The sequence below is a fragment of the Petaurus breviceps genome, unplaced genomic scaffold (genome assembly GCF_028583685.1).
Source record: "Petaurus breviceps papuanus isolate PSGF00001 unplaced genomic scaffold, PetGlider_PUasm1.0 90683, whole genome shotgun sequence".
Classification (NCBI taxonomy): Eukaryota; Metazoa; Chordata; class Mammalia; order Diprotodontia; family Petauridae; genus Petaurus; species Petaurus breviceps.
Window position 1 is genome coordinate 6,826,675 of NW_027187308.1, and position 22,241 is coordinate 6,848,915.

A 22,241-nucleotide genomic window follows, 5' to 3' on the forward strand; every position below is an offset into this window, starting at 1 on the left:
TACCTCTGAAACCTACTAGCTTTGTGACCATGTAGCCATTTAACTTTTCAGAGCCTCAGTTTTCTCATCTGTAAAATGGAACCTCTAAGATTCTTTGACTCTCCTTATCAAACTTTAAGTCTTATTTGCAATCTATAGAAATGTAACTTTTAATCTTATTTTTCAGCTCCTACAGAAAGACACATCTTTTCCTCACCTCAGCCATCCCTGAGTCCTGTCATATCACCAATCACATATGGTAAAATATTTGTGCACTATGAATTGAATAAGCAGAGAAGTCTGTTATCTAGCAACTAAACTTAAGAAAAATCATCTTTTCTTTTAGCCTTCATTACTATGAAGTACAAAATCTACCCAATGGCCAAATTTCATACAAACCTGATTTTCCCCCCTTGAGGAAGCTAATCTCAAAAAAAAAAAAGGGAAACAAAAAAATAACATTAATCTTAAATTCCATCAAAATAAGCTCATGAGAATTTATTCTAAGATATAGTTACATGTGTTCTGAAGTGTATCATTGCTTCGTGCTAATGCTTTTCTAAAGAAATTCGAACTTTAGTATATCTAGCCAACCAGTTGAGCCATATGGTAGGCCCAATGCAAAGTCCGAAACTGAGCTTTCATAGGAAGGCAGATGCGGTTAATAGAGGAAAGTGTTTGTAGTCAAGAAGATGTGAGCTTGAATCCTGCCTCAGACACTACTAGCTGGGCAAATCTTTTATACCTCTTTGAGACTTATTTTCCTCATCCGTAAATTGGGCTTAATAATAGCACTTACCTCAGGAGGCTTTTTTGAGGATCAAATGAAATAGCCTTTGTAAAGTACTTTGCATTTAAATCATTATATAAATATTATGTACAACTATGGTTATAAATATTATATCCTAAGCTAAAGTCAACTCAGACTTCCCCACCCCAACACCCATACCTTCTTTGAAGAATATTCCAGAGCAAAAGACCCTAATAAAAAAAGCAAGCCTATTCATTTGAAACTTAAATATTATGGAGTATTTTCCCACTATAGAAATGTCTTTTTCCCTTGTATACAATGATCTAGAGTTAGTCTAAAGCTTTTTGTCTTTTTGATCATATGAAATCTGAATCAGGGAAGGCAGAATTAGCACTCTCCTGCTTTGCATTAGTGAGTGGCCTGTGTGTGAATGCAAGGATATCATCAGGTTTTCAGTAATCTGTACACATCTGTGCTGTCTGCTCAATAATTTAATTAAAGTGCTATAAACCATTCATTTTTATTAGTGTGTTTTGGTGATTCTATAGCCCAATTTCTGTTTTCAAGTCTACATGGCAAAGTAGTGCTTGTGTATTTTGTAAGCACAGTTTAAAAAGTATACTTTATCCTAAACACTTGTTAATGTATGGACGCTTGTTTAAAGTTATAATTTTAAGGGTGGCTAGGTGGTGCAGTGAACAGAGAACCAGCCCTGGAGTCAGGAGGACCTCAGTTCAAATCTGGCCTCAGACATTTAACACTTACTAGCCGTGTGACCTTGGGCAAGTCACTAACCCCAATTGCCCTCCAAAAAGCAATAAAAATAAAGTTATAATTTTATAAAAGTATAATTTAGTCACATTTTCTATAAAATCTTGTTTAGATTAAATAACAAATAGTAATTCCATACACATAAGTCAAAGAAAAGTCTGAATTTTGGTGGCTATGTAATGAATGTGTTTGTTTTACTGCAGTCCCAGAAGAAAATACAATTAGAATCAAGCAACCAAAGACAACTATAGGTAATAATATTTCCTTGATTGTCCATTTTCCTCATTCCTAGATTGGAGTAAGGGCAAGGAAGTATCCAGTTTTGAGAACCTACAATTGTAACATCATTTCTCCCCTTAATTTTTATCATTATTATTATCTTCTAGGCATGATGTCATTTGCTCCTGAGTTACCCACTTTTTCCTGTTTTCCTAAAGCTCCCTAACATTGTTTTACTAGTTGTAAAGATAAATCTCTCTTTCACTGACAGTTCTGGAGTCAAAATGCTCTCACACACATCAGAGTACAAAACAAATATGCTTAAGAGAATGTTTGAATCAAATCTCTCATTGAACTCTTGTAGCATGACCACTTTAATTCTCTGCTACATTCCTGGAGGGGCAGAAAATTAAATTAAAAATCAATAGCATATTTTTGTTAAATTAGTCAAATTAAATTGATCTGATTTTTTGTCATATATGCTTTCCAGTAAGACTCTAGTTTGCTATAGATGACTATATACACACCTCTCATGTTCATGCTCCCAGATAAAGGTTTCCTTTCCATGTCCATTCCATGTCTGAACTAAAATAAATATGTTAATAAGCTTGGGGTATTTCTTTAGAGGACTTTAACAAGCAAGGCCCTTGTTTCAAGTCTTTTATCCAAAAGAACTCCTGACTTAGCATCTTCCCTTCTTCAACAACAACAAATTAAAAAACTCAGATCAATTGATCATGAATTCTTATTTTCTAATTCTTCTATAGCAAAAACATTCTTTAAATTGTGCTTGATGTGACAAATTCTTCCAGTGTGTTAACTGTTCCCTAAGACTTAAGTTATACACCTTGGGATGTTGCTTATTTAAAACCCTATGTACCATCTAGCAAAATAATTTTTCTGTACCTTGAAAGTACCTAGTAGTTTATTTCAATGCCCAAGAAGCAGTTTTTTCTATATAAAAGCAACACAATTTTTTTTCCAATTTTAAAATAGATTAATGTTATTTCATCATTGTATTATGGAGTGTTTATCACTATATTATGGGATGGAAGCATGGGTACAGTGGATAGAAAGCTGGCCTTAGAATCGGGAAGTTATGAGGTCAAGTCCTGCCTCCAAAATATATTAGTTATGTGACCTTGAACAAGTCATTTGCCTGTCAACAAACCAGTTAACTATAAATTACAGAGACAATGACAACATACAACAACAAGAAGTATATATTAAATGTTTACTATATATCAGGTACTGTGCTAAACTGGAAATACAAGTAGAAAAACAGTCCCTGCCCTCAAGGAGCTTACATTCTAATGAATACCAATATGTATTGGGAAAGGAGGTAAAATTTTCTTCACAAATTAAATCACAATTCCATGTTTTTTATATATCTAGTTAACTCTTACACCGTTTCTACAATCTGAACTAAACTACAAGCTCACAATGGACACTATTCCTCTAATTGAACCAAAATTTAACTTTGCATTTCTGCCAAGAAGACACTCTCCCTATTCTTGGCATGGATGACAAGGAAATTGTCATTTAAAGTTTGGCTTTTTAATATGACATTTTTATTTTCATGTGTTCAATTCATGAACATGTTAAAGTTTATTACTTATGTTGTAAGTCTGAGAAACAAGAATGACATGTTTTCTTATGAGGAAATAAAAGTCACAATTTACTTAAATTCATTAGCTTTAAATGCTCAGGAAACTTGCATTCATTGAACACCCTAGTCCCACTATCTTCTAAGTACCAGAAAGAAATTTTGCTTGTGATAGAAATTTAGAATTTTTTTGAGTATATGAAAAAGGGAGATTATTTATAGCCTGTTCCCATGGGCATTTTCATTTCTCTCCTTTGTCTTTATTCATTTGATAATGGCAATTTATCTTAGTTTTTTTAAATTAACCATTCATGAAAAAGAAGTATGGCTGAGGGATGGAGAGAGAAAGAAAAGGAAGCAAAGATAGAAAGAAAGAGAGAGGAATGGTGAGAGAGAGACAGGCAGAGAGACAGACAGAGAGAGACAGACAGAGAGAGAGACAGAGAGAGAGACAGAGAGAGAGAGAGAGACAGAGAGAGAGAGAGAGAGAGAGAGAGAGAGACAGACAGAGACAGAGACAGAGAGAGAGACAGAGAGAGAGACAGAGAGACAGAGAGAGAAACAATGTCATTTGTAGCAGCAGAAAGTCAAACTCTTCCAGAGTACCAAATACCATCTTAGAAAAAAATATATAAGCAAAAAGTAACATATTTACAGTATGGAGGATTTATTAGCAACAGATCTCTTTTCAGATTCTACTTTCCTTAATCCTAGCTTTTCTTTGTATAGTCTATTACTGTAACTGATCAGAATAGCTTTAAACTTTGTTGTTTAATTGTACTCATTACATTTGCAGAGGTAAATCAAAATGCCTTCTCCTTCAAGTTCCAGATAAACAATAAAATGAATTTACAACTGGAAATTCCTCAGTTTTGCCCTTGTAAATCCCCATAAACTCCAGGATCTAAAAGTAAAATGTTTCCTACTTGTCATCGGATTTTCCATACTACTAATCTTCCTTAATCTTCATCCTCACAATGATCTCCAGTTTCTATATCCCTCAGTGCTTTCAAACCAGGCCAGCATCTTTGCTCTGGCTTTACCCTCCTCCCTTCCTAATCTTGACCCCATAATTCTCCATTTCACTGCAGTTCTCTCTTCTACTCAAATCCCTGACCTCCTTGTTCTGTTGCTACTAATGCATTATCAGACTTCAACCATCTCTGCTCTTACTTGTGCTGCTAAATAGGACTGGAGGAAATATTGCACAACAGTGCTGAGGGACCGACCCACTATAAATTTGTATTATCTAATCTCAACAGGACTCTCATTATAGCAAGGTAATCCTTTGTGGTCTTGTCTAATTGTCCTTCATATTGCACTCCCCACAGTGGATTTTCCAAAGCTTTTCTTCTCACCTCAACTCTTCCACACCACCCTCTTCCCTTTCCTTCTCAGCACAAAACCTCATTTCATACTTTATTGAAAAACATAGAAATTGTTCTCTATAAATTCTCTCTTTCGCACTAATATGAATTTTAAAACCCATTGACATGAGCATTATTCTCCATCTTCTCTACCTTTGCTCTAGTCTCTGATAAAGACCTTCTGGCCAAGGCCGACTCCTCTACTTGTGTCCTCAACTCCGGGTTCTATCACCTTCTCTGATAGCTTGACCCACAATCATTTCCTCTTGCTCTCTAATTTCCAATCTCCCTCTTTTTACTGGCTGCTCGCTACTGCTTACAAATGTGGCCAAGTCTCTGCTGTACTTAACCCTTTCTTTAATCCGACATTCCCTCAACTTATCCTATTATATCTCTTCATTTTTTCTTAGTCAAATTATGAGAAAAAAAGCTGTGTACATTCGGTGTTTCTACTTATCCTCCCTCACTTCTCATTCTCACTTTTTAGTTTAACTTTTGTCTTTGTCACCTAGCTAAAACTTCTCCCTCCAAGGTTACCGACAATCTTATAATGGACAAATCTAAAGGCCTTTTCTCTGTTCTCATAATTCTTGGTCTCTCTGCAATATTTAACACTGTTGACTACCCCTCTCCTCCTGGATATTCTCTCTTTCTTGAATTTCCAGGACACCATTCTTCCCTGACTCCACATTTTATGCCTTATCTATTAGGCCACATGATATTCAGAGGAGTGGTAGCATTGAAGTAAGTAGCACTGAGTGGAAAACAAGCACCTTCCCAAATGGTCCTGTATTTGCCTGAACAAATGGGAAGAACTAGGGAGACATGCAGTATAGCTGGGAAGAGTTGACCTACAAGTCAGGGGAAGATCCTAGGACTATGTGAGTAAATGGAGAGGCAAAGATCACCACTACTGAAGTGGAAAGGAATGATGTAGACCCACCACATACTCAGCCAGGAAAAGGGGATGATTCATACCATGACTTTTGCCCATTAATGCAAATAAGCAGGTGTCCTTTCTGGTGCTTTAACACACACCCATTGATGTCCCCTTTGATTGTATTGACCTTCACAATATATTTTCCCCTCTATAATTATAAAAATTTCATGTATCACTTTTCTACATTCAAGGACAAAACGGTGTTGGACTAAACAATGATGAAAAACAACAACTCTCTCAAATAAGGCTTATTTACATCTTCAAAGAAACCCAAACTTCATTCTATTCCAGCAACTTGTGGAGTCTTCAGCTAGCTACCGCATAGATTCTAGAATTCATGAGATTTACCAGTATGGTATGGAGAAGACAAGAAAGGAAAACAAAAGTAAGGAAGCTGTCCTTTGGTAAAATTGGCCAAAAGTGTAAGGCAATATTGTCACACAACAAATCTGCCACCCTTACTTAGTTTTCCTTGCCAGAACATCTTTTATTTTGCTTTATTATCTTACATTATAGAAATCCCCCAATACTATGAGGGTTCAGGGAGAGGAATTCTGATGTAAATAGTTGATTTTGCCCTGTGAGAACTTTTCCCTGACTATAGATATTTCCCCCAACTGAAAATGAGATAGTGGCATCCCAGTCTGTTGCTTAAGGCAAGGACCACATTATTTTTCAATTTTTTTATCTTCAATACCTAGCACAGTGTCTCATATGTGGTTTGCATTTAATAAATTTTTATTGTTGATATTTTGTTTTTCTCTATGAAAATTAGTTTGTGAGGGGTGCAACAGAAATTAAGGACCAGATTATTAAAAAGCAAACTGACCTTTCTTATCTTCATTTTGTTTACCTGTAACAGTCCCAACAACCATCATTCTGAGAACAGCAACGTCAACAGCAATAGGTACCACTTGGACAAGGGGATGATGTGTTTGCTTTTGCATCTCATTACTGTAGTCAAGAGCTTATCTTCTGTAGCTACCTTTTATTATTCAACTATACCTTATACTCCCTCTCTCCTAGGCACTCAAAATATCTCCCACTCTCAATTACCCTTACCAGAACATATTTCATTTTACTTTACTGTCTTGTATCATCAAGATTTTCCATTCCTGTCATTAGAAGATAGACATGCATGTTAAAAAAAAGTGTTACACTTCAGACAAAAGACTGTCTGCCATGAAATAAAGCTCAAAGCAAATCCATCCTCTTAAAATTATGTTAGCTGTTTCCCTCTCTCTGTTTCCTGACAATTTCAAAATGTGAATTCCATATTTTTGTCTGACTCTTTCAAAACCCTTTCCAAGGCACTTCCATTTTTTCCATTTTAAAAAATTCTTTCATGGGCTGCCTTTTCCCCCATGACTAACAAAAAATTATTCATTCCATCATTCATGCTTGAGGGACTTCTTGTCCCTGTTTTGTTAGATACCAGGTGTTATGAGTAAAGAACACAATGTCTTATAACCTGGGCTTTTTCTTTCAGCTCCCAGAGATGTACATAAACCAGGCCCAGATGTATCTCAGACCAAACCTGGTAAAAGCATTATTTTGTTTTTCAAGATAGTGAGATAGCTCTTTTAAAACTTATTCCTTGAGATGAATACAGATGTTTTTGTTATCATTTAAGATAATGTTCAGAGAAGCTTGAATAAACTATAAATATGTGTGTGTGTTAAGATTAAATCACACTGCTATCTTACTGGAAAATGTGAATGATGTGGATGAAATCAAGCAAGTCAAAATCCCACTCCTTTTCACTATTTTTCTTTATACAAGAATGATTTTTTTAATTTAATTTTTTTTCAATTAGCAAACATTTTTTTTCTTTACCTATCCCTTCCCCTCCACCAAAGAAAAAGATAGAGAAAAAAAGTTAAAAGTTTGTAATAAATACTCATAGCAGAACCAGATGAATTCCTGCATTAGCCAGGCCTAAAACTCTCTCATTTTGTATCTCGAACTCATTGCTTTCTCTCAAGAGATGGATGAAAGACTTCCTTATCATTTGTAATTAATCATTGCCTTGATCAGAGGCACTTTTCAAGAGAAGACATGTGCTAAAAATTTAGAAATTATTACAGACTGAGTTCTCAAATACCTTCAAAATGATAACAGATAGATGAACTTAGATTTGTGAGTCTACTTTCAAGGTTGTAATCTGTGCACCCACCAACATTTTCCTTCATGACAGAGGGTGAGGAGTTGAGAGTTCACTGCTAACCTAAGTTACCTGAGCAGTGCTCCTTAAGAGAGGCCCCTTGTCTCCTTATATAAAATTTTTCTCAGGATAAAGAAAGTATAAATGTTATGTATTGTTTGGTTATATCTAGAAATGAAGAAATTTGTGTTGATCAGGTAGTGATTCTCACAAATGTTTATGTGTGTCTGTGTGTTTGTTTTGCTTTTGACATAGTCCTGGAACCTGTTACATATAGAATTGAACCATCAAAGCCAACGATGGGTAATGTTCATTCTCCCTTGTTAAGAAATTCTAATTTTCTGTTTTCTCTTTGCTGCAAGTCCTCCTTGGAATGATCATCTTATGTCACCATTTTCTTTTTACGTCCTATACCATCCCGTTCTCTTCTTATTCTATTTTTGCTAGGTTTCTTTGTCCTTTAGCATAGAAGACATTGAGCTACTGCATTTTTATTGTTTCCAAAGAGGGAAAAATGTTTTCATTACCATCAAAACAATAATCTTGTTTTGCTATGAACTGTGACTGTGAAAGATGCATCACTGAGTCCACTAACATTCTCAATTATTGTCAAATTATAAGCTGCATGTTCCAAAGTAGTTCATATTTATTCATTTTCATGTTCTAAAATCATTTTTCTGAAAATTCATTTCATTACTTTTTTCTCCATTTTTCATCCAAAGGCCATGATTTTCTGTTTCAGTCCATGGTATGCTGCCTATGCTTTGAATTTGACCTGGTGGTATGAATATTAGATCTGACTAGCTTACAACTTTGGACTTTTTTTCCAGCTCCCATAGGGACAAAGCCTCTTAAGCCTAAGACTTCACCAAGTCCAAGTCAAGATGTACTACAAACCACGAGGGGTAAATTCTTGCTTTGATATTTCTAATGAGTTATTAGTCTTTTAGTGACTGCATTATAGTAGCCTATGAATTTATTTCAAATTATCTTGAATAGCTTTCTTTCAAATAACAGAAAATTGCCTTTTTCCAATCTGAAAGGAAGATAAGATTTTGATTTTATTAGACAGAAACATGTTCTTAATTCTCTTGTTCCCAGATTGTTTTGTGAAATCTTAGGAGCAGAGGAGACAACATATTAAAAAAGAGAGAAAGAGAGATTACAAAACTTTTTACAATTTTGCTTTTAAAAACAGTACCATTCAAATAGTCTAAAGGGAAAACCAAACACCTATGATAGGAAAATTTGTTAAATCTGCCCATTTATACCCATTTTGGGAGCTCATTTTGGTAGAATGATCACTTCAGAAATTAATAGAATTTATATTATCCAAGCTAAGTGGGAGCATTGCATGGTGGATAGAAAGCCAGTCTTGAAGTCAGAGGCACCTTGGGTCAAGATCTGCCTCATAGATATCTATATATCTACATCTATCTATATATTTATTTTTGTATGTATCTGTATATATTTATATATACATGCAGATGTTTGCATATATACACACATATGTGTATGTGGTACCATGGTCAAATACTTTGACAAATCAATGACCCAGTCAACTTCCTGACATTACAAGTTACAAATAAATTGTCAGTAGAGGAAATTTCTATCCTGGGATTTTCTTACATCAATGAAATTATTATTCCAGAGCACCCCACCCCCCCAAAAAAAGATATCCAAGATGTCTAAAATAAGAGAAATTACATTTATTATAATTATAAAATAAAGATACTCTAATATGATTATTTGGGAGGAGAGTTATTTTCTGGTTTTCTTATTATTAAAGTAATTCGCTTTTATAACAAAGCATCATCTTACCACCACAGAGTATTATATTATTGTAGTGTTTTTTATTATTATTATTTCAGAAAACTTTCTTATAGGATAAAAACCCTCCGGTCTCCAGATCCATAGAGGCCATCTCTATAAGATTTAGTCATTTGCATTATAATTCATTCATTATAGAGAAGTTTTTATTAGAATTTGTGTGTTTCCCTTGCATCACTTGACAAGGGACAACTTGGTTAAGAGTGGCCATGATTTACTTTACCTTTCCAGATTTCTGGTGGCATTACCTCCAACTTTCACTTTGCCCAGTGTTTAAGGTGCCATTTTTGATGAAATCCCACCCCATGAAAGATGATTACTTTGAGGCTAGTTAAATATTTTTCTCTAGTTACATGTACCTATTATCTTTTCCAAAATAGACAATTATTTTCCTGCAAGGAAGTCAACAAGGATGAAGCACCTAGTTTGTGCCAAGCATGAGGAAAGGAAAGGAAACAGAAACAAAATGAAATTACGGTTTCACTGGCAAAGCTCTCATTGAAGAATTCCCAAGTTATTTTCAGTGCAAAGACTTGAAATGCTGAATAAGGTTGAATGAAAAGGAATAATAGGACTCTCTAGGAAATAAAAAGTTTAACCAAATGTAGCATCTAAGCAATCAAAATCAACAGAAACCACAATTTGTCTGACATGACTTAAAATTGGCAGGAAAACCAGTCTTTTAGACTTATGATTTTGTTGTGATTACCCAACTACAACATATACCACAAATACACACACACACACAGACACAGACACATCCACACACACTGTCTTACTTTTTCTTTTCCATTCCCTTTAACTAAGACCATTGGATTGTATGGGAAAATTTGGTTCTATCATCAATCTCTCTGCTAAGAGTGAGTAATTGGCAATGTTTTTTTGAAAAAAAATGTACTTTTCTCAGGAAAAGATGAATTTTCAGTGAGGAAATAGAAAACTAAAGATCTCAATAATGGCTAATTTTGGTAGAGGACAGAAAATTCAATGCATTTTCCATCTATGATAATACAAATAAATGGTCCACTCACAATCCAGGAAATCTTATTGTTCAGTCATTTTCAGTCACGTCCAACTCTTCTTGACCCCATTCACAGTTTTCTTGGCAAATATGCTAGAGTGGTTTGCATTTCTTTCTCCAGTTCATTTATAGATAAGAAAACAGAGGCAAACAGGGTGACTTGTCCAGGGTCACACAGCTAGGAAGCATCTAAGGTCAGATTTGAACTTAGGAAGATCAGTCTTCCTGACTTCAGGCCAGTGCTCTATCCACTGCACCACCTAACTGGAAGGACTTCTTACATATTCTAACGTGATTATTTTCACATGGCCCTTCTATTTTTATTTAATATTTCTTTGTTATAGGGTGTGGACTCAGAAGTGAACTGATAACACTTGTAGTTCTGCAGCATGATAGAAAACAAAGATCTTAGAGCCTAGTTAGTAAGAATAGTTAGTAAAATGAATGAATAAGTAAATAAAAACCTACTTGTTGTGACTCAGAATAAAAGTCCTTCTTTCTGACCTTCAGTGCAGGGCACTCTCCCTAGAAGTGGCCTCATTCCAGTGCCCCAGTGCCTGTTTCCCCCTACCCTTAAATGAAGGAATGTTTCATGCTATTTACTCCAAGGATGGTTGTGTTACTTGCCCTGGGCACAAAAATTCCTAGCTGTAGCTCTGACTGACTATAAAAGGCACTAGTTATGTATGGGAGATGAAAATACCAAAAAAAAAAAAAATAGCTATCCTGTCATGTGACAATCAGAAAGCTACATATTCTATTGTAGTTTATTGTAGTTTCAGTTTCTTCACCTATAAAATGAGAGGGTTAAAATAGTGGCCTGTGAGATCTATTCTGTCTATAACCCTGTGATCCTATGTAACTGTTAAAAATATTTCATCAGTGTCCATGTCACAAAATGAATAATTTACTATGTCTACATAATATAATAGAGAACTATATAAACAAACAAGAGGAAGTGACAATGAAGAAATAAAAGCATTATCTATATGTATATATTATAATTATTATATATTGCATAATGTGTTGTTATGCTATATATAATTGTTTTTATTATTTTTATCTATAGGCAGTTAGGTGGCACAGAGGGCCTGAAGTCAAGAAACCCAAGCTCAACTTAGACGTTTACTAGCTGTATGACCCTGGGCAAGTCACTTAACCAACTGTTTGCCTCAGTTGCCTCAATTGTAAAGTGAGGGAAATAGCAAAGCTTGGCACATAGTAGGTGTTAAGTAAATGTTTATTGATTAATTGATTAACAGTACCTAACACAGGATTTTTGTGAGGATCAAATGAGATAAAATTTGTAAAGTTCTTCGCACAGTGCTTGGAACATAGGAGGCTTTATTTTATTATTCCATTCCCATTATGTACATTATATATAAATATATAAATCTATCTATTCCCTTCTCATTATGTATATTATCTGTAAATATATTTATTCCCTTCCCATTATGTTCTCCCACACTATGTAATTTATTATATGCTAGTAAAGAAAGCTAAAAATTCCTATTTTATGGATCCATTTTCTAGAGTCTACTTTGTTATGCATGGAGAGAAATATTTATACAGTTGTCAACTCTATTTAAGGCAACAGTTTTATTAACACAATAAATTGGTGCTATTCTCTTAATTTCTTCTTTAGATCTCTCAATATATGCCTTTTTTCCCCTCTCAGCAGAAACAGTTCGATCAACTCAGCAACCAGTCACCACAAAGGCTCCTCGAACACCTAAACGGACAAAGACAACTCAAGGTAATAGAGAGTTTTTCTCATCACTGGATAGTCACTTTTTCATTTTATATCAAGGAAGAAATTTCTCCTCTAGAATAAGATTTCCATTATCACAGATAATAACTTATTTTTTTTTTCATATTTACAGGTACAGATCTATAACCAAATCAAAATGTTTTCAATTTAACAAGATGTATAGATGATAAGTTGTTTAATTTTAGTTCTGTCTCTGAAAATATTGAGTGCTTCTTGAAGTGAGAAATTGAAAATGAAGATTCTCTTCATTTTTTCTATCAGATGCTTAACTTTCTGTCTCACTTTTCCCCCTCTGTCCTGCAGAAAGAATCTCTGCCAATGCCAGTCCGTTGGTCTGTTTATCTCTCTACTTCCCCTTCTTTCTTCTTCACCCTTTACTCCATTTCTTTATCTGAACTGAAACATTCCTAAAGATCACTAGTCCAACTCACCTCTTTGACAAATAAGAAAACTGAATCTCAAAAAGCCAAAGTGATTCGCCTAAAGTCTCCTGGGTAAAGAAAGAGCTGAAATAAAAAATAGGTCCTCTTAATCCCAGGGCAGTTCTCTCATATCTATCTCATCTCTGACTTCTTCTCCTAGAATCCACTATGTTTGATATCATTTTTATTATATATTTTTTTATTTTTTGCTTTTTTGGAGGGCAATTGGGGTTAAGTGACTTGCCCAAGGTCACACGGCTTAGTTTTTTGTGTTAAGTGTCTGAGGTCGGATTTGAACTCAGGTCCTCCTGACTCCAAGGCCAGTGCTCTACTCACTGCACCACCTAGCCACCCCTGATATCATTTTTTTACAACATAGTTTTTAATCTGCAATTAAAAGTTAGTTGGCCTAGCCCCTTCCAGAAGCAGTGTAGTGTAACAGGAGAGATCTGGTCTCAAAGCCAGGAAGGCCCGGATTAAAATTCTTCCTCTGATACATAGGCCAAATCCGTGGCTAGTAATAGTCCATGATAGTCTAGGTAAAGCACTTAATTTCTCAGTGCTCTAGGCCAGTGGTGACAAACTCACATTTGGAGGCCACTAATCTATACATAGGGGTAGCTAGCTGGTACAAAGGATAGTGTGTGGGGCCTGGGGTTGGAAAGACTCATCTTCCTGAGTCAAATCTGACCTCAAACACTTACTAGATGTGACCCTGAGCAAGTCACTTAACCCTGTTTGCCTCAGTTTCCTCATCTGTAAAATGAACTGGAGAAGGAAATGGCAAAGCACTCCAGTATCTTTGCCAAGAAAACCCCAGATTGGATCCTAAAGAGTCAGAATGACTGAAACAACTGAACAATAACAATAAAATCTATACATAATGATCTGTTGTTATTGTTTGTTTTTATATAGGCAAACAGAATTAAGTGACTTGCCCATGATCATACAGCTAAGACGTGTCTGGGGCTGGATTTGAACTCAGGAAGATGAATCTTCCCAACTCTAGGCCCAGTACTCTACATCTACTATTCTACCTAGTTGTCCATAAGGATCCCTAACAAGCTAAATATTGATTTAGTTTTAAAATGTGATGTTATCTATATTTATTGTATTTTTTTATTTTGTTAAATATTTCCCAATTGCACTTGAATCTGGTTCCAGTGGTACTTGATACTCAGGAGTGTTATGGGAGTGTTGTTTGCCACTTCTGCACTCTGCAACTTGATGATATAAATTGCAGAAAAGATGCCGACTTGCCTTGGTAGAGAATTTCCTTACCTGGGAGTTCCCTATAGAAATGAAAATCACAGGTCCTGTTCATATGCCCTGTTTATTGAACATTTTCTACACAACCAATACCACACTAGACAAAAGAATCCTATCCACAAAGAGCTTACACACTTACTGGTGGGAAGAGATCTAACATATGCCAGTCAGATATAACCAAATAAGAGAGTGAGCAATTAAGAATCCACATAATTGGCACAAAAAGCAAATGTTACAGGAGTTCAGGAAAGGGAGAAGGCAAAGCTTACCAGAGAATGAGAGAAGTATTTGCAGAGAATTCAAGACTTGAATGTAGCTTTAAATGATATTTTTAGAGCAGAAGGGAGGAGATAAGACATTACAAGCAAGGGTTAAGCTAAGTACACATGGAAGCAATGTGAGCAAAAAGCAAAACAATATATTCGTTGACTTTGAGGATTCCAACCTACAAGGAAAGGAGAATTTGTGCTAAGAAGCACTTGTACATTAGGCTAGATGGGTAGGACCATGGGATTTAGCACTGGAAAATACCTTCAATATCATCTAGTCAAACTCCATTTTACAGATGAAAAAACTGAGACTCAAAGAGTTGAAGTAATGTGTCCAAGGTTACATCAACAGCAATTAGAAGGATTGAAATTCTTACCCAGTTCACTTACCCTAAATCCAAGATTCTTTCCACTAAGACATAGAGCAAGTTTATGGAAGAAAGACATTGAATTCCAAAATAATTGGTTTTGGAGTACTGTAAGGGAGAGGATGAAGAGAGAGAGAGCAAGAGCTGATCACTGATCCTTGTTCAATTCACATGACTGGGAATAGGAGACAAAGAAGAAATAGCTGTAGAAACAGAAGAACCAGTATTCAGCAGTACAACAGGAGCTTTTCAGGAGCAAGGAGATGGCCAAGAGTGACAAGAGCCAAAGAAAAGTAAAAAAAAAAACAAAACTTAAGTCCTAAACAAACGCCAGCAAGAGAAACATCTTTTCTGTCTTTCAAGGAAACAGTTTCAGTGAGTGGTTGGAATGGAAGGCATATAGCTGGAGAGAAAGGGGTAAGGTTTCACTGAAGCAGGTACAGCCCAGATTGAATCTTGATATTCATTCAAGGTGGATGATAGAGAAGTTTTTTCCCATGACTTTCTAGTTTCTATTTCTGGAAAATGCTAATATCTAAATCCTTGCATTTATAGGTTCATAGAGATTCTCTCTCTCTCTCTCTCTCTCTCTCTCCCTCTGTCTGTCTCTTTCGCTATCTCTCCCTCCCTCCCCCTCCCTCTCTCTTTCTCTCTCCACCTCCCTATTCCGCTTTCTCCTTCTTCCTCCCTCCTCTTTCCTCTCTTCTTCTCTGATTCCCTTATCCCCCTCCCCCAAAAAGGTATTTTGATCTTGCTATAATGTACATGTTTACCATTTGTAAAATGGTTTCTCTCAATCAATGAGCAGAATTTATTGAGTACCTGCTATGTTTCAGGTACTATGCAAGGCTCTGGGGCTACAAAGACCATAAAAAAATATGAAATAGGGGCAGCTAGGTGGTGCGGTGAATAGAGTACAGGCCCTGGAGTCAGGAGGACCTGAGTTCAAATGTGACCTCAGACACTTAACATTTACTCGCTGTGTGACCTTGGGCAAGTCACTTAACCCCAATTGCCCTCCCAAAAAAAAAAGGGAAATTTCCTATAGACAATGGATAAAGAGTGACCATGAGAGACACTGCACAGAATATATAGATCTGGAACTCTTTTAAATAGAGGTAGGAATTAAATTCATGGGAGCTAAAGAGGTCACTAAGAAAGTATAGAGTGAGAAAAGGGCCAAGAACAGAGCCTTTGGATGTACCCACTGGGGAGTAGTATTGATGATGATTCAATAGAGAATACAGAGAAATCACGGAGTAAAGAGAAAAACCAGAAGACAGAACAATAAATGGGAGGGACAGAAGTCTGAAAACAGTCATTTGCCTTAATTTATGGGGGGAAAACTAACTGGCATCCCCCAACTACATATTCCTAGACAAGTGTAATTGTGTTTTCCATTAGAATACTCACATAAATGTCTGATGTTTTCCCCAAATGTCAAACTCACTGTCTTCTATACAAAGGTCAAAATAATGATCCAGAATTCCAAACCTCTGGGTTTGAGTCTAGAACACAAAAAAATGAAAAGAAAAAAGCTAATGTTGACTTATTAGAGAACAGAATTAGAGAACAGCATTTGGTCAGTCATAGGTGAATAGTCACTTCTTTCCCCCCAAATCTCCCATTTCACTTTTATCTATAAGATGGAGACTGTCAGATCATCTCTGAAAACTTGTTTAAAAGCATTACTACATTAGCAAATATCAATTATTACTTTCCTTTAGTTATGCTCTTTGAGTTTTTAGGGGCCCCCCACCTTTTTTTGCCTTAATTGTCTCACAGCAGGCTTGAGGTATGTGGGCTGAAACACAGTGTGTTTTCTATAAAGAATTTGGCAATTATGTCCACGGGTTTTTTTCCACTTTAATATCAGATTTTTTAAATGTGCCTCCCTAACTTAAATCCAAAATAACCATCCAACCTGAAATGTAAGAGATCAAATAAATTGCATGTTTTTAAAGTCCTTCATATGAAAGGCTTAGTTGTTTTTTTAGTTCAATCCCAATTGTATTGCTAGCGGGCACAGTTCATTTACAGTTTTAGTTATTGTACTTTCAGAGGAAATATCACCACCTTGCCAGAGTTCTCTACAATGAGAATCCCCCAGAGAGCACAGACATGTCCAATGTACGTATACTTGACAAGGAAGAATCAGAAATAATTGGACTCAATTTCTAGTGCATAATAAACTCAGTCATAAATTTCCCAGTAAACAACTCCCTATTTGACAAGAACTGCTTAGAAAACTGGAGTGTTAGGTCTGGAATAAGGAACATTTATCTTTCTGAGTTCAAATCTGACCTCAGACACTTACTAGCTATGTGACACTGGGCAAGTCAATTAACACTGTTTATGTCAGTTTCCTCACCTGTAAAATGAGCTGGAGAAGGAAAGGAAATGGCAAACCATTCCAGTATCTTTGGGGTCACAAAGAGCCAGACATGACCAAAGCAATTGAAAAATAACAAAACTTAGAAAAGTAGACTGAGAGAAATGAGGTTTGGGCCAACATTTTGCAACATATATAAAAATAAACTCATAATGGATATGCCACCTGAATATTGAAGGTCATACCATAAAAAAAAGTTTTAGAAGAGGACCAGATCAGATACCTTTCATGGCTATGTCTAGGGAGTAAATTCTCAGCCATACAATGGATAGGGCAATTACAAAACACAAAAAAAACCCAATAATTTTGATTATATGAAAATGAATATCTTTAAACAAATAAAATTAAGGCAACAAGGATAAAAAGGAAAGTGTTGGGGGGGAAGATGTATCAAATATCTCTGAAAAGAGTCAGATATTCATGATATACAGGTAACTAGCAGAAATACATGAAAAATAAAAATCCTTCCCCAAAGGATATGAAAAAAGAATTCTAAAAATATGCCAAATCACTAATGAGAGACATGCAAATCAAAACAGTTCTGAAGTTTCCCCTCATACCTAGCAAATTAGCAAAAATGAAATAAGATGGCAGGAAATACAAGCATATTTTACTAGTACACTCTTGGTAGAAATGTGAATTGGTTCCAATCATCTGGCAAATCTTACATCATCTCTTGTATATTCAGGCCCTCATCACCTCTCACCTGCACTATTTCAAGGAGTTCTCTACTTGTCTCCCTGCCTCAAGGATCTCCCCACAATAGGCCATCCTCCACACAACTGCTAAAGTAAATTCTTTTACATGTCGGTATGACAATGTAACTTCCCTACACAATAAACTCCACAGGTCCCTTATTGTCTCTAGAATCAGATATAAACTCCTTTGTCATTTAAAGCTCTTCGCAACCTCATCCTTTCCTACCTTTTCATTCTTTTAATAATATACATGTATTAAAATTATTTGTTATATTACAAATATATTAATTTTTACATTTATATTATAATATTGTATATTAATATATAATTTGTTATATTATAACTAAATTATACTACTTATACACAAGTTAAATTATAAATTGTATATTTGCATATGGATACATATATAATACATACACACATCTCCTCTACTCACTCCAACATCCATTGTTACACATGATGTTCCTTCCATCACCATGTCTATGCTTTAGCTACCTTCCTCCTCACCTCCCCCCTATAAAATCCTTGACTTTCTTCAAGGAGGCCTTTCCATGTCAAATTCTAGTGCTACCCGTCTAACTCTGTCTATATTGATTTCCTCCATTAGAGTGAAAGTTCTTTGAGCATAGAGACTGTTTTTTGCATTTTCTTCCTATCTTCAATACTTAGTACAGTGTCTGGCTTCTAGTAAGTGCTTGATAAATGTTTGTTGATCGAATGAGAAATTTGGAATCATTGAAAGAAAGTGACTAAAATGTCCCTGTCTTTTAACCCAGCGATACCACTCTAGGCATGCACTCCCCTGGCAAAAAAAGAAAAATGCCATATGCACTAAAATATAAAATAGCACTTTTGAAAACAACAATAACAAAAAATTGAAACAAAGTCTATGCCCATTGAATGGTTAAGCAAGTCCTCCTGCATTAATGTAATACAATATTAGTGTTGTTAACAATGAATGGGATGAATACAGAGAAGCATGGGAAGACATATATAACATGATACATAGTAAAGTAAGCAGAAATATGGATATTGAGCAAGTCACCTAATTTCCCAGAGCCTCTGTTTCCTCATCTTTAAAATGGAGGGATCATATTGAATGACCTCTGAGGTCCCTTCTCGCTCTAAATTCAAAATGCTATGCAACTGAATGCTGTGAAATTATAATCGTTTGGTTACAAAAAAAATCCAAGATATGAGATGGCATTTCCCTTCTTTATATACAGATGTGGAAGGCTGGGGTGTGGAACACTACATATATCAGAGTTTTTCAATGAGTTGGTCAGTTTAGTGAAACTGTTGGGTGTGGGGGTTGTCCTCATTCTTTGTTATAAAGGGTGACAGTATCAGAGAGGCTTAAGTGAAAGAACACATTGCGGGGATGTAGGTGATGTAAAAACAGAAAATAATTAAAATGTTGAAAAAGAGAAAAACATCTGATTTGCATTAATAGAAGTTCTCTACCCAGAGCTTCCTACACTAATGAAATCATAGGTCCAGACAAAAATACATTGGTTTAATATCAATATATCATAATTCAATTAGCTATAAAAGTTCTTTTCAGCATTTTTGTATTACAAATTAAGCAGCTATGAATATTTTTATACTTGTAGGTTCATTTTTTCTTTTTTTTTAATCTAGCATATCTCCTCAATTTTTAAGATAATATCTTAGGAATGGGATCTTTTGGGTCAAAAGAATATGATTGATTTTGACCTTCAAATTTTTGTGCTTGCATTAAGAGTAACTAAAGTACAAACCAATGAAATCATTATGGAGCTTTTTATGCCCTGTACCAATGTGTGTGTGTGTGTGTGGGTGTATGTGTGTGTGCATGTATAAGTGTCTCTGTTCATTTCTAACATTCGTTTGGGAAGGCCCAAGCTAAATCTATGGGGACTTTCAGTAAGACTTTATTTTGGACCAAAATGTGGCAAAATTCTGCATATAAAAATCTTTACATTGGAAACTTTAAAAATGTCTTAGTGTATTCTATTTCACAGGTTTTATTTATGGGTGTACATTAGACACATCTGCTACTGATTTATGAGTATATATAAATAACTACCTTAGAGTGTGTGAACAAAATCATCCAAATGATGGAAGTTGATTATGTGGTTTGCAAGGAAAATTCTTTCCAGTCATAGCTAAATGTTTGTCCACAAAGTTGATGGTAGGAGGTAGCACCACATGTAGTGGGAAAAAAACTTTTAAGCTTGGAATCAGAAGACTCGGGCTCTAAGCCTAGTTCTATAGCCAACTATGAGACCTTGGGCAAGTCAGCTAAAAACATTGGACAAGATGATCTCTAAAATCCTTTCTGGCTCTGCTATTCTCTGATCCTAGTTTAAAGTTGGGGGGGGGGAAGTAACAGGAAGGAGTTCATAGTGTCAGATCAACTGGTAGAATTGCTCTAGGAAGAAAATAGAATTTAGAATATATTTATATAGCATTAATTTTTTTTTTTAGGTCTGGGAAGCTTTGGACTGCCCTTGCAAAAAAAGTAGATACTTAATACAAGCTGAATGGAATTGAATTAATTTTTTAAAAACTATAGTATTAATACAGATAGAGGCTGTACTCATAAAATATAACCTCTTTGAAAATAAAATGCCAATTATGAGCCACAGTCAGATTTTATAGAAGATAAATATGAGATAAAATTTTCCACCTATAGTCAAGCTATTACAACAATGTATTGTCCCAGTGGAGATCAGGAAAGAGAGAACAGGGCCAACTGTAGTCAGAAGTGTGAAATAAGCAAACATTTTCAAAAATGACTTCAACTTTTCTCTTCCTCACCCTTTCTCTACCTCAATGGTCCCCTTACCCATCTCCAGGTATCACCATACACCTATATTCTTCATCCTACTTCCCCTCACCAGTTTTGTGCCTCTTAGGAGAGAATGTTTCTTAGCATCCCTGAAATCAACCCTAACCTCTGGTGAACCCAGAAAAAAAATGTATTTTTACAAATATTACAACCTAGAAGAAACCCCAAAGTGTTATTATTCAAACCTTCACTTAAGTAGATTCAGTTTCAAGTTTAAATTTAAAGTAGCACATGATAATGTGTTTTCTATGTTCAGAGAAGAAAACTTTCTTTAAAAAGTCATTGTAATGTCATTAGTAAGAGCTAAGAACAAAAAAACTATTTTCCAAAATAGCTTTCATTTATTCAAAAGATAACCTATTTTAAGGTATATTGGCTTATTTGTATCTCCATTTTTCTGCTTATTTAAGAGTTATCAACCCAGTTTGTCTAATTCGTCAGTAATACATACAAAGAACAGCCTGGAGCTAGAAATTCATTTTTCTTCATTCTAGAAACAACTTTGACTAATTATGTTTCTCTAATTCCAGCAAACATCTGCACAGACTATTAGCTGAGATCACACATTCTAATGAATCTGAACTTGTCTACCTAAAAATATCTGTTTGCTATGAAGGGAATTCTTTCCATGCCTCTCATTCAGAATACTGATGGAATGGATGAAATATTTGGTTTTTATGTCAAGTATTCCTCAGGATAACTTGGGATTTTTGGTTTGGGGTTTTTTTTTTTGTTTGTTTTTACAAAGAATTTCACTAAATAAATCTTAATCTCTTGCATCCATTATAAGAATAGCTTACCTCATCCATCCTACCTGTATCTCTGGTTGTTAAGAATTAATGTAAAAAATGTTTTTTTTTCTTATAAGGATTAGCACATGTGTCTGTAATTTATATGCTTTAATGTGGAAAGAGAGAAGAGAGGGGAGGAGATGGGAGGTGGGGGGATGGGTGGAGAGGGAGGATGGGAGGGGAGAGGAGAAGGATCTAAACTATTGAAGACACAGAAAACAAATTTCCAAAGTCCTTGGCACTGTCAAATGGTTTAACATTAAAATGGATATGTTATTAATAGTGAAAATAACATTAAAGAAGATATACAACCATCTGCTTGACCACTAAGGACCATGGGATTCCTCCATCTGACTTGCAACCTATACATACTATGTCCCCATAGTGGAATCTGAGCTACTTGAGAGAATGAACTGACTTTTATATTTCTTTCCTCAGCACATAGCACAGTACTTCTCATGTACCAAATGTATAACAAATGCTTTTTCACACATTCATAGACATAGTGTGGAGGACATCAGGAAGAGATACCTCATTCTATTTCCATGTACATTCCCATCAATTGACTCCCTTTGGACTTACTCTGTTCCCTTTGGTTTAAATGAGAGACTTCACTATTAAACATGAAATCTGTTCTCTGTTTCAGCACCAAGTAAAGTGTACACTACTACTATAAAGAGACAACCTGTCAAACCTGGTAAGTTGTAATTATTTTTACTCTCTCTCTCTCTCTCTCTCTCTCTCTCTCTCTCTCTCTCTCTCTCTCTCTCTTAGTGTCTT

The 22,241-nt window shown here is 35.4% G+C and overlaps 1 protein-coding gene across 12 annotated transcripts in view; it reads left to right on the plus strand.

Annotated features, from left to right (window-relative positions):
• The window catches only part of ABI3BP (ABI family member 3 binding protein), a 309,603-nt gene that overhangs the window by 244,969 nt on the left and 42,393 nt on the right, over positions 1 to 22,241 (plus strand). For 6 of the 12 annotated variants that reach the window (XM_069065333.1, XM_069065338.1, XM_069065339.1 and 3 more), the window contains 8 exons: positions 167 to 238; positions 1,705 to 1,752; positions 6,496 to 6,540; positions 7,123 to 7,173; positions 8,053 to 8,100; positions 8,628 to 8,702; positions 12,327 to 12,404; positions 22,108 to 22,158. In XM_069065333.1, the coding sequence (XP_068921434.1) occupies positions 167 to 238; positions 1,705 to 1,752; positions 6,496 to 6,540; positions 7,123 to 7,173; positions 8,053 to 8,100; positions 8,628 to 8,702; positions 12,327 to 12,404; positions 22,108 to 22,158 (468 nt within the window). The remainder of the gene's footprint in view (positions 1 to 166; positions 239 to 1,704; positions 1,753 to 6,495; positions 6,541 to 7,122; positions 7,174 to 8,052; positions 8,101 to 8,627; positions 8,703 to 12,326; positions 12,405 to 22,107; positions 22,159 to 22,241) is intronic. The other 6 variants (XM_069065335.1, XM_069065337.1, XM_069065341.1 and 3 more) reach the window with 6 other exon arrangements.